The sequence below is a fragment of the Peromyscus leucopus genome, chromosome 10 (assembly GCF_004664715.2).
Source record: "Peromyscus leucopus breed LL Stock chromosome 10, UCI_PerLeu_2.1, whole genome shotgun sequence".
NCBI classification, from domain to species: Eukaryota; Metazoa; Chordata; class Mammalia; order Rodentia; family Cricetidae; genus Peromyscus; species Peromyscus leucopus.
The window spans coordinates 80,973,735-80,986,871 of record NC_051071.1 but is presented as its reverse complement, the minus strand read 5'-3'; the positions used below and the strand labels follow the sequence as shown (position 1 = coordinate 80,986,871).

Below are 13,137 nucleotides of genomic sequence, written 5' to 3'. Positions count from 1 at the left end.
CGGCATATAATGTCAAAATTAGTGAGGCAGAAAACAAATATTAATTAAGACAGACTGTGGGTGTATATATACCCCAGGATGCCACAGTCCCCGGGACTTACCGAGTCTGCACCTAGGGCAGGATGGAGCAAGAGAGGACCACATACCTGGTGATGCCACATGCTCCAGGTGGCCCAGCTGGGGCTGGGAAGTGATTCTGTAGATGAGTTCTGCAGGCTCACTATCCCGGTCAGTGGCCGAGAGCTGCGCAGTAGTGATTTTCTTCACCGAGTTCTCATCCAAGACCAACCCTTTATTGGTGATGATGACCGGTGGGGAGTCTGCTTCTGCAAATAGCAGAAACAGTGGTGAGTCATAGGAGGTTTTCAGCCCCTTTCCTTCAGTTCCAGGTCTGGTGCCTAGGAGGTCGGCTTAGAGTAATCCTTGGAGCTGTCTCTCAGAGGCCTCAGCAAGGGGACAGTCCTGGATTTTCATCTGTGCCTGGTATATGGAAGGAGACTCAAGCTCCAAAGTGAACACAGTGGAAACCAGAGAAGGTCAGAAGCACTGTGTTTTCTCTCAGAGAACTTGATATCCCTTACCTAAAACACCGATGGAGAATGACTGGTCAGCCAACCTATTGCCTTCTCCATCAGCCACATCAAATTTGAAGGCAAAGCTCCCAACAGGCTCTCCTGGTCCATGGCTGTATTCTATCTGCCCTATAAAAAGGGGGGAGAAAAAAAAATAAGATTTGTTATTAGCTCTTTTTGCTATTTATTTCTGAAGTGAGAGGTGGAACTTCAATTGGTATTCACACCAAGGAATCGATTCACACCTTCCTCACTTGGGTACCAGTTGTGACATTTTAATCTAAAGTTTTCATGTTCTCTCTTTCCTCTCCCACCACCAACTTCCTCATGTCCTAAAACCTCCTCATAACAAATTCCCCCCCCAAGTGACACTTCTTATGGTAAGGCCCAGCCTCTTTGAAGGACCTAGCTTAGATTCTGAGGAGGTCTCATAGCTACGTAAATAACTTGAATATCTATCTAGATGAGTCAAACTGTGTGTGTGCACCACGTGCACTGACCACACCCACATCATTTGGAGCGAGCCCCCAGTGTATCTGCATCACAAGGCAAGAGAGTGCAGGCCTGAAGTTCTCCTCTCCAGGAACCCTTCACTCCCCGTGGCCCAGTAAGGACATGGAGGACCACGGGCTACGTCCAACACATAGATATGCCAGCACATAATCTTCACAAAGGAAGGAGGACAGTGCGTTCCATTTGTCAATTCACATCATTTTCATGGACCCATCAGTGTAAATATAACCAAACCCTGGGAAGAGCTGCTTGGTCTCATTTTTCACAAGGAGACCCCGGGGGCATGCAGTAATTAAATAACTACTATTATCCTGTTGCTCACTGTACCTCTTCACTGACCCACAGGTCCAATGAGCATCCAGCTGCTCTGTTTTAGGTGTCAGTACACGGACAGAGCCCATCTTTCTGCTCCTTGGGGGCATACTTCTACCTCTAAAAGGAATGGCGCAGGGTCACGTGGCTTTGGATGCTTTTTTTTCTTTTCTACCCCTGAAAGCACTGTACAGTAACTATGTAGCATTTAACACTTATGCCTTTGCATTACATCAGCATTTCCTGAAGGAGGGATGAGCCACGTAATCTCCCCCAGGCAGCTCCGATTTATGCCCTTCTATTTTGCTTAGTTCATTAACTTGTGCTCTTTGCGGAGCCAGGAAGAGATATAAATTGCTCACCTAAGGAAGGCATAATTTTCACCATAATCCATATCAACTCGCTTCTTTTTTCTTTTGCTCCCACACACATACTTTTTAGCAACACAGCAAGACAAAATGACATTTTCCCCTTATTATAGCCTCAAATTTCTCAGAAAATACATTTTTTGCCTAGAAAAATAGTTCTCTCCTTTTTTTAAACAGAGGAAAAGTGAGACCAAGAAAAAATGAAGCTATAACTCAGCTTGTATTGAAAACAAAATGCATGGGTTCCTGCCACAAGCTGCCAGGCCATTAACCCCCACTTTATTATATCAGACAGAGCAGAGGGAACCTGGACAGGCGGGGAACAGGCTGACCTTGGCTAATGTCTGCCTGGGTGAAGCTGCGGATGGGGCCTCTAACAGAGATTTGCTCTGGGTAGTCAGGCTTTGCCATCTGCAGGTGTCCTGCGCCAGGGTCTTCCTTCATGATGAATATAACCTGACGGTCATCTGACTCAGCATCTGTCACTTTCAAGTGCTGCTCTGTGATGCGTGCTACAGACCCTGGGAAAGAACGGGAGAGAGGAGGTCATTCCACACCAATTCCTTCAAATGGGATGCCAGATGACTTTTTTTTTAAATCACACATTACTCGAGCCCAGGTACCAAGCATCTGCCTGTCTCCGTTTCCAGCTGAATAAACTCTGGTTTCCCTAAATAAAACCATTCAGAACTATGCCCTTTGCTCGTGGCCACTTTTCCTCTCTCTAATGCTTGTTCTTGTAGTAGCCTGCCAGTTAGAACCTGGTAATAACAACTGCTTCTATGACGCAAATAACTTCAAGATCTTCAAAGAAATCTGCTTTGATTTAATTTATTTGCTGCCTTTAGAACAACAAAATCAGAAGACACAGTTGTAATTAATCTCATAAACATATCTCATTGTCATCTTGGAGGAAATAGTCAAAATGAGTGTTTCTTAAGTCAGAAGGTAAACTAAACTTAAGGGTCAGGTTGAGGGGCTGTGTAGAGACTGGAGACAAGCATAAGACGTTATCAAAAAATCCTTCTCAAACAGCAAATACTAGTAAACACGAGTTAACTAGTGTTTGGAGTGGCAGTCTACCTCCAGTCAAGAATGCACGGCCTTTGGCACTCTACCCAGAGCACCTCTCAGTAAGTAACCTTGAGGGATGAGGCAACGTCTTCCTTGGGACAAAGATCAAACCTGCTCAGTGTTTGCTAGAATATGGACTGTCCCCAAGCTCAATGTTCCTCATGTGTCAAGTATCCCAGTACATGTGACATCACCCCAGTGATCCCTCTGCAACACTCCTCGGGGTCTGAGAGGACAGAAGGAAGTGATTTGAACTTCCTGATTCCCATGATGCCTGACACACTGTAAGCAATTCAGTACTTTTTCTTCAATGGAAAAAAGAAAAACAAAACAAAACATGTCTTCTCTTAGAGTACATGAAACAGTAATAGACCACTTTTTAAGTAGCAAAATGCCAATTTCTAGTAGCTTTGGTAATTCTCAAAATTACAAATTTTATTTATACCATATATTTACTTTTCAATACAAAATACATGTGTAACTAAGATAAACTACAGAATCCCAGTGCACCAAGACGCTAGCCAAAGGTCCCTTCCCTGTTGACTTCCTACTGTATAGAATGTTCCAGTCTAATGCATGTCATTGCCCTTTCAATGCACTAAAATATGGCAAAAGCATGACAATTGGATGCTAGAATGGTTTGCAGTTGTTTGCATCATCTTTTAATTCCTGGTACCCTCTCAACTGCTTTTCTATGCCTTTTTGATTTTTTTAAAAAAAAATTAAACATCTTGGAAGTCTTGCCAGAATTCGTTTGTTGTTGGTCTCCATGACACTAGCCGGACAGAGGCTCCGCTATAGGAGACCTGTGTCTATCTGCACCGGCTACTGAAAATATGGTACATCCTTCATAAAATGTTCTCAAGTTCACAGACAGAGGTGTCTTGTTCAGAGAATTTCATCGGCTCATATTTTATTCACAACTCAGTGTTCCTAAAGAGCAATGTCCCAAAACTCTACTTTCCTTAAATGTTGACTAGCTCCCCTAAGATTCACTCACAGCACCAATGTGAAGAAGGTCTACATGGGCTAAAAAATAAATAAATACATATGGAAAAAATGAGGCTACTCTCTACTTCTGCAGGAAGTGCTATAGTTTGAATATGGAATGTTCTCTACAGGCTCATGTGTTGAAGCCTTGGAACCTAGCTGATGCCATTTTTTTTTTTTTTTAACGTTAGGGGTAGCACCTAGCTGGGGGAGCAGGTCACTGGGGTATGGCCTCGGCATCTAGATACTGCTCTGGTCCCCAGTCCACTTCTGCTTCCTGCTTCTCATGAGGTGAGCGGTTCTGATCTACCACGCCTGATTCTGCCATGATGTTCTTCCTTAGCACAGAAGACACTGGAGGCAGCCAACGAGGAAATGAAACCTGTGACATCATGAGCCCAAAGAAAGGTGCTTCCTGTTAAAATGTTTCCTGTAGATGTATGTCATGGTGACAGAAAGTTGGGCTCACACACCTGCTGCGACCTGAAGTCCTCGGTTGATCACCAAGTGGGGGATCTCACTTGTAGGCAGTTCTCTGTAGATCTCCATCCTCCCCGTGTCTACATGGAGGCCATCAGTGAGAGAGAACCGAAACTCATCTACTGCCATATCATCATCACCAGGTAAGAACCCGACCAGTCCCGCCAGGACATCCTGGTAGGTGAAGGAGGAACCTTGGTCTAAAACCGTCCCGTTCTCTAGTGGGTCAGAAGCAGTGGGTCTCCGGAGTAGGTGACCTGCAGAGGCAAGAGAGGAAGGAAACAATGGTCTTATATATTGAAATAATCAAAACATAGTCCGATTTTGCCAACTCACATGAGTCTATGTAGAACGTCAAGTAGACTTTAGGTGCCAACACTTAGCATTTTACCTGTAAGTACAAGTTGGGCCCTGTGGCCTTGTATATAAATAAAAAAGACAGAGTTCCACTCTTGTGGTTAAAAATCTCCTAAGGAGACACAGATAGATGCCACAATATAGTGGCTTAGAAGTCACATCTCTGTCCCTGGATTCAAACTCACTTCATGATCTGAACTTTATTATTCCTTCTGCGAAGTGAAAACAGCCCTCCACTCTGTCTTCTGCTCACAGTATGCGGATCAAGGGTATATGTTTTAGATGCCTTTTAAATTCAGGAAGACAGTAAGCATGCTTTTTTTTTTTTTTTTAAGGGGTCACACATCCCCACAAAGGCACAGTTAAAAATGCTTCATCAAAGAAAGTGGAAGTGAATGAAGGCAAGCTGAAAATGCAATGGCCAGGGGCCTCTTCCATTATTAACCCCGCAGTAACAGCAGCAATTTAGTCTTTGAAAGTCCAACTTTGTGTTAGCAGTGATGACACACAGTGTAGCTCCAGAGCTTTAGGTAATACTTGGGCATTTAGAGGAGGCGGTGGAGGGTCCCCACAGTAGTTTCTAAATTTGCTTTGAATTAGAGACTGTTCCTGTCGCAAAGGGAACAGGTTCGTGAGAGACTTCTAACATGCTGTCAGGCTATATGAGGCAGCCTCGGCGGTCAAATGATGATGTCTACCCTGAGAAGAAGATGTAAACACTGAAACCTGCTTCACCTGAGATTATAAAGGAGAGCAAGAAAAAAGCTGAAGTGAAATTTCAGAGATACCAATTACTTAGCATGCAGGCTTTTAAAACAGCATCTATCGCAACTCCAAAGACTCTGGGCTAGCTGGGAATCTGATTATATCTGGATGTAAAAAGAATGGGCTGCAAGTAGGAAAGGAAAAAGGAATAATGAACCAGTCCACAAGCTCATGTTCACCACCCATCAGGCACCTCAATCAAGCAGCCATTTTCCACTGGGGCTTGTGTCTTACCGTGGTCAGGCGTTTTCATCAATACGAAAATCAGCTCGTTATCTGGGGTGTCCAGGTCTTGTAGGCTCAAGGAAGAATTGCTGATCACTGCTCCTGAGCTCAGCTGTACTCTGAGGGGCCACAAGGTCATCCTGGGAGGCTCATCATTCTTTCTCTGGTTAAAGTATAAAAGACTTGGTCTCACACAGATATTAGTTTAAGAAGAAAGAAAACACCCATTAGGAGAGAACGGGTCATTCCTGCAACAACTCCCGCTAGCCAAACAGCATTTAATGTGGCACTGTGTGTACCTCCTAGTCAAAATATTAGTGAAAAATAAAAAGTCACATCAGCAAAAGGTCGCTCTGCAAGGAGGCTGATGGGCATTCTATAAACACTCTCTAACATGTTTTCCAGAGGTACAGAGGACCATATTTTTCTAGACTTAAATGATGGATGTACAATTTAGAAATTCAAGTCTAGTTGAGGATCAACAGCTAATTCAGTTCAGATGGTCTTAGAGGTCTCTAAACATACCACAGTAGCTACAGAAGGTCAGGACCCTGGGAAGCAAAGTGTCTGGTGCTGCCTCCCAGGCCTGCTTCACCCCTGGACCTTATAGTTGCTGAAAGTGCCACACATTTTATTTTCCCAAGGCACAGGGTATTCCATGCTGAGATTTTTTATCTTTTTCTCCCTCTCCTTGATATCATAAAGCAAGACTATCATGAGAGTTTCTCAAATGAAAATAAGTGTCGGATTAGGGACCGAATTTCTTTGATGTTATAGTTAAATGAATAAACGAATTTTTTAAAAAGGCAAGAATGTATGCAGATCCACATGTGAGAATATCAGAGAAAAATGGGCATATGTTAGTTTTCATCTAAATACAGGAATGGTATGGCTTCCCCGACTCCTCCAAACTGTTTTACCCAGAACAAATACATTTTCTCCCAAAACAGAAATCCAGATTTCCAACTCTGACCTTCCCCAAATGCCAACTCTGATTTCACACATTTCCAGAAGGTCAGGGTTATGTGTTAAAATTGATATTTAAAGTTGAAGGTCACATCCAACCCTTTGCTTGTGAGTTGATATAAGGACAACTTGATCAAGACTGGAATATCACATGGTTTGAAGACAGCTCTTTTAAGGGTAGGATATTGTATGGCTGAAGGCTTCATCTCCAGCATCTATAGTCTTTACCTCGATGGTGATATTGATGCTGTAGATTTCGGAGTGACTGCTCCCATCACTCACATAAAAACTAAACACATCGTGGGTGGGCTCGATGCTTTCATGAACACTCTGGAAGTAGTAAATGTAGTTTTCCAGGACATCTTGAATAGGGAATGACGCCTCTAGGTCGCTGGTGGCTCCTGGGCCAAAGCGATCCCCTGCATCATATCAAGAGAAAACATTTACCTCTGTTTGAGTGCCTGAACACAGGACTGCTTTAGAAAAGAAGACATCGTTATTAATATGTGATAAAAGTGTGACTGTGGACAGAGACAGGACATAGCTGAAGCCCAGAAACTGGAAGGCTTAGGGGGGATACTGTCTCCAAGACCATTCTTCATCTAGAAATGGACATACCAGTCTTGCTGTCTCTACAGGGAATCAGGTGAGATAATGCACCTGGAACCACTCAGCTGTTTAACTTTTACACAGCACAGAATCTGTGGTTGGTTTCTTTCTAATCATTTACACCACAAACTGGGGAATAAATATTGTGTTAATAGCTGGTGTTCTAATGTAAACTTCAGCAGTTTCTAAACTCCACTCTAGTGTAACTTTCAAGTGTTAACAATTACTCTACATAAGAACCGTTCTGTTTAGAACCTCTCCTCCAGCACATTTTCATCTGACTTCCAAACTTCTTGTTTTAAAATTTAGTCATTAATAATTTCATGTGTGCCTTTACGTATGTATATACATATATGTGTATGTATATGTATGTATGTGTGTATGTATAATCTTTGATCAAAGTTCTCTCATGATCCCTCTTATCCTTCCCCCCTCAAACCAAATTCCTTCTTCTCAAGTTTCCCCCTACTTAGCATATAGTTTTATTTTGCTTTGTTTTTGTAAAGAGGGAGGGAGGGAGGGAGCAAGACCGCATTTAATTAGGGTTACTGTTTGAGTAAGGGACAATGTACCAGTGGATATATCCCTGGAAATGTGACTCCTGCCACACCCCTGCAACCTTTGCTCCTCTTAGAGTGGTGGCTGGAATGGTGACAGTCCTGTCGAGACAGCCACTGCTGCTGTGGGTTCATGGGAACAACGCCGGGACTTGTCTAGAAGACATCGTTCTACAACACTCTCTCCCATACTCCAGGGGTGGTCTCCCAGTTTCTTGAAGGAACCTATACATCGGTAAGAACTCAGCCCATCGGAGAGCATGCCAGGGCTACTGAGTGCCCAGAGACCATTTAGAAGCCATGACACTCAGGTAGCGTTCAGACACAGAAGTGTTCAGGTCCATTTCAGGGACGAAGAGCTGCTACAGTCTGGGTAAGTTTTCCCCAGAGACCGTGGGTTAGTCTCCAGCCTGCGGTGCAAAACCTTTAGGAGATGGAATTAAGTGGGAGTCTTAGACTCACTAGGGGCCCTTGACGGGGAGACTAGGACTGTCCACCAATTCTCTCTTTGTTTACATCCTGGACTTAAGGAGAGAGCTTTGTTCTACCATCCCATCCTGGCTATGATGAATCGCCACAGCGAGGGTCCAACTGACCATGGGGCTGCTACCACTGATCTCAGGAGTAAAGCAAACCTTGTCTCTAGAAGTTGACTTATCTCGGGTGTGTGTTACAGCAATTAGAAGCTGACCAACAGGGGTGCGTTTGGAGAGTAAGATGCTCGTGTGGCACCTTTCAAAGTCCATGCTTTGCTGCTTCCTGCTCTTTCTTCTCACCCAACAGCAAAGGCTGCAAAAAGCCCAGGGGAAGAGGAAATAATGTCTAAGCGATGGGCGGCTTGGCCTGTCCTTGGTTCTAGCCAGGTCCTTCTAATTGATTGGTTTTTAACTTGCTGCCATAGTCTTCTAGAGTAGAGAAGAAGAAACCGTGTCTACACATCTCCAAAGCAGAGGTGGTCCACATGGAAACAAAAATGGCTTCTTCTCCCTTCTCTAGGACGCTGTGCAAACACCAGATTCTAAAAAGGCCAGTAACTTCCTGACTCTAGACAGTGCCATTTGTTGGTACCCCAGTGCAAAGACTAGGACTGAAAATGTCTTTCGTTGGTTTGTTTTACACAACTTGTTTGAAAATAGAGAAAGAAAATTGAAGCTGAGAGAGACCTAGGCAGCCAGTGGCCCAGCAATCCCCAGGACACAGAGATTAGGGTTTCCGGAACAAGTTGAGAACGCCTCCAAGTTTTACTTTCTCTTTTCATTGATCATTATAAGCTGGGAAGTTTGGCTTTGTTATCTGGGTCAAGAAAAGCCTCAGTAAATGATACCTCAAACTATACAGAATAAAAATAAGGCTTGTTTTAAAATTTTCAGAGAGTTAGTTGGCCATCAAGGGAACCAGACACTGAAGCCTTAAGCGCCAATTTTCCCCAAGTTTTAAAACTGCACTTTCTCTTTTTGCTGGACATCATTGATGTGCGTTCCCTGCCTTCCTCAGCAGAATGTCGGAGGTACAAATGAAACAGCCCCTGATGAGTGTGGCTGTCACCTTGGACACCTGCTTTCCTCAGCACTGGAACAGAGATGTCCCCAGAGCACATCAGTGGGCCTTGCCCCATCAGGCCAGTCCAGGACGAATTTAGATTCTAGGCCATTGGGTTTCACATCCGACACTGTAATGGCACTGCCTTCCCTCCTGCTTGGTAAAGAGTAAAAGCTGCTTTCCCCAGATTTAAAAATATGTTCCAGTTTAGCTGGAATTAAATTTTGGTAGCTGGTTTCATCAGCAAACAAAACACTTGGTTCCGAGCTGAAGCTCTGGGCTTCCTCCACGGAGCAAAGGGCAGTTGATGTGAACTGGACAGTTAGTTCATACCCTTGAGTATCTTCCCTTCCCCTTAGGTTCACGTCCACGCCACTAGAGAAGGAAGAGTCTCTTAGTGGTCCTAGGACCCGCAGCCATGATGTCCATCGCACATGGGGTGACAAAAAGTGTCAGTTCATGGGCCACGCCGACCCCATAACAGGAATTCTGGGGCTCTGCCTGAGACACTGTGTTTTCACAATCCCTTCAGATAATGCTCACACACATAGAAGTCTGAGAATCATTTTACAGAGCAGCTGGAACTTGCCAGAATTCTGACTTCCACTCCCCAGTGTGGCCTATCTGCTATCTCCGGTGCTTCAGGTAAATGTCAAACTGTGCTACAGGGGCTTCCGGGGAAAGAAATGCATGGAGAGAGGAGGCAGTAAGGGGCAATGGCCTTTCAAGATCTCCCACCTCACCCCTGCGCTTGTCTCTGCAGGAGATGCCATTTTTCCTTTGCCCAGAGCAACTCTCTCTGACCCTGGGGCTTTTTCGCCTTCTCAGGCAGGAGCAACTGCTTTGTTCTGTGCCCTGAAAGCTCTGTTCCTTTTTCTGTCCTTCATCATGGAATCCATCAGTCCATCAGTCCCCGACTCCAGGCAGGGTCAATGTCCTTCATGTTAACATTGTATCTAGCACCAACATTTATTGAAAGGAGCTTAATTATTGTAATGAACCGATCTGCACGCACACATGGAAAGAGGAGAGAGGGAAAAGACCCGAGACTTTTGACAGGAAAACATAACCATTCGAAACGAGTTTCCGGTGATCAGGCTCAAGTGGCAGGCGCCACGCTGGACACAGACACCAGCAGTCAGTGGCCTGTCTGCGGGAGCTGCTAGCTGTGTGCCAATTAGAGCCTGGCACTGGCACTGGTTCACTTGGGAATCTCACTGCAGATGCGGCAGCTCAGAAAGCGGCAGGCGCTGTCTCGGCTGCCAGTCACGGCGGGTCTCAGGGGGCCTGTGGACGGCGCGCGCCTTTGGCCTCTCCTTGGGTGATAACCTCCAGTGGGTCCAGGGCAGATGGCGGAGGGGAGGGATGTTGAAGAGGGTGTCAAAGACAGACAGCGTGCACTTCAGTTGATGTCATATCTACAGAAGGAGCTCAGACACAAGCTTCGGTTTATCTGAACTCCAGCGGCCTCACAGGAAGGGGGCACAACTCTTCATTTTCCTTGACCCCCAATTCTGAATACAACTCGTGAGCCCCTCAGCCCCATAGCTCACACTCCAAATGCCTTTACTCTGCTCTAGTTTTTTCTCGCATTTATTGACCTTCTAGCACGCTATTTCCCATTCATTCCTCTCTCTGATAGGGTACAAGTCAATAAGGAGGTGGAGAGGATTATCTGTTTTGTTTATTGATACATCGTTGATGCCTAAAAATGCATGGCATAAAGAAAATGCTAAGTAATGTTTTTTTCTTTCTTTCTTTTTCTTTTAAATAAAAGAAACCTTCTTTTCGTCCATTTTCTTGAAATGGGTCCATCTTACTTTCATTCTCCATGTCCAGGTTTAATATCTCCCGTCCCCCATTTCCAGACCCTAAATAGTCTTTCTCCAGCAAAGCCACTATGGTTACCTGTTCCTGTGTTCTCGATGCAGCCGTACTTGGGCAGGGCACTCAGTTTAATGACAGCATCCCCCTGAAGGTTGTCGTGATCATCAGTAGCAAAGAAATGGTGTAGGGAGAGTGGGGCTCTTCCTCCCTCATCCACCTAAGGAAGAAAGGCACGAGGAATGTAGACCTGCAGAGAAACTGTTGCCTGGGGTGACCATCCTGCACCAGCTCCGCTTTGGTGGGGAGGCACATCTCTGCAGACGAGGGAGGTGCCTGCTGCCAAAGCCGGGCACATCTTTCAGCACATCTCAGAGATGTACTCAGACACCTCGGCTGTGTGTCTCTTCTCAAAATTGCACTTCATTCAGTGATGGAGCTGGTGATAAAGCAGTTCTGGCCAGTTCTAACTAGCCATCTCAACAAGTTTCAGGACCGGATAGCGGCATTCCTGGGGCATCAGAATTCTACAGAGCACAACCAGAGAATGATAGCTGCAGCCCTCCTTCACATTTCCAAGGTTGACTGTCCTACAGGCATTACCATCCAGAATAAAAGTCCCATTTATTCCCTCATATTGTATATTTATTGGGATGTAGGAATAAAGGACTAGCTATACCTGAAAGTTAATGATTATCTTAACGTCAAAGAAGAAAATAAATCAGTATATGTATAAGCAGTTCTTGGAACTAACCTTTTCTTTTAGGGCCTGGCTTTATGTGCTAACTCTGCATTCTGGCCCTGATGCTCTTTGCTGGCCTGATGGAATTCTCGGCTGGTTGTAGGGTGGCTTATAAATTACAAAATGGGACTCTTGGATTGAGGTTGGTTCAAGTTACTTCCCCAAATTGTAGAAAAGGGGAAGTGGGGGAATATCACCACTATCTAGAAATGACTCCGAGTTTCATGAATATTAAAGTACTTGATAGAACTAGGCAATGCCCAGGCTTTGGGTACTGTTGTTCATACAGGATGCAGGGAAGGAAAAAGTGTTTATGAATCTCCTGCTGTGCGCCAGACACTCGGCTAGGAGTGACACAGGCTATTTTCATTAATCACCAGAGAAACCCTTTATGTAGGAGAAATGGTAAGATTTAAGGAAGAAATGGAGGCTAGAAAGAATGAAGTACCTACTCCGAAGCCAGTCTGCTAGTATGAAACAAAGCTGGTACAGGCAACTGGCTGACACCTTCAGTGACAGACATGTGTTACACTGCCTCTCACACACAGGATTTCTGAATCGTCAATAATAATAAGTATTGGCTTGATTCATTGAGGTCAGCTTTCCATGTTTTAGTTGTTACCAACTGAAATCCTCAAAGGTATATTCTACTTCTGTTTTATTCCCATTGCCAACAATATCTAGTATTATATATATATAATATATATATATTATATATATAACAATATCTAGTATTATATATATATAATATATACTCTCTAGCATGCATGTACATGTGTGCATTTTGATTAATTCATGCGGAATATAATGATTTGGGCTTTTGCATATATTTATTTCTATATTTAAAAAAAATTTACAATGATAGCCACAGACAGTCTGCTATCACTGCCCACATACTTTAGGGGAAGAGCTTGGCAGCCCATCTAGGCAGAAATCCTTTAGCTACATCACCAAGGATCTTAGCTCTCCCACGCCCTGCATGTTTATTGATCGGAGAGCCATTTACCGTGATAAGGTCAGCAAAAGCAATGATGTGCGGTGGACTCTTGGCAGGAGTGATCGTGATGGTAAAGACCTGGTTGTCCACACGGTTGTCGTCCATGTCTGAGACAGAGAAGTGGAAGCTATCCATAACCAGATGCTCTTCCGTCTCAAACCCAGATGAGTATCTACAGGACACGGGAGAATAAAGGTTGAGTCACCCTGACAAGTTGAGTAAAAGGATCAGCCTGTTGTATGAAACA

At 44.4% G+C, this 13,137-nt stretch overlaps 1 protein-coding gene across 1 annotated transcript in view; it reads right to left on the bottom strand.

The window, feature by feature from the left end:
* Fras1 (Fraser extracellular matrix complex subunit 1) overlaps positions 1-13,137 on the bottom strand; it is a 337,326-nt gene that overhangs the window by 73,206 nt on the left and 250,983 nt on the right. Inside the window, exons 39-46 of the mRNA XM_037208856.1 lie at positions 12,900-13,062; positions 11,236-11,371; positions 6,851-7,041; positions 5,666-5,819; positions 4,303-4,566; positions 2,098-2,286; positions 582-701; positions 147-326 (exon numbers count right to left, since the gene is read on the bottom strand). Of these exons, the coding sequence (XP_037064751.1) occupies positions 147-326; positions 582-701; positions 2,098-2,286; positions 4,303-4,566; positions 5,666-5,819; positions 6,851-7,041; positions 11,236-11,371; positions 12,900-13,062 (1,397 nt within the window). The remainder of the gene's footprint in view (positions 1-146; positions 327-581; positions 702-2,097; positions 2,287-4,302; positions 4,567-5,665; positions 5,820-6,850; positions 7,042-11,235; positions 11,372-12,899; positions 13,063-13,137) is intronic.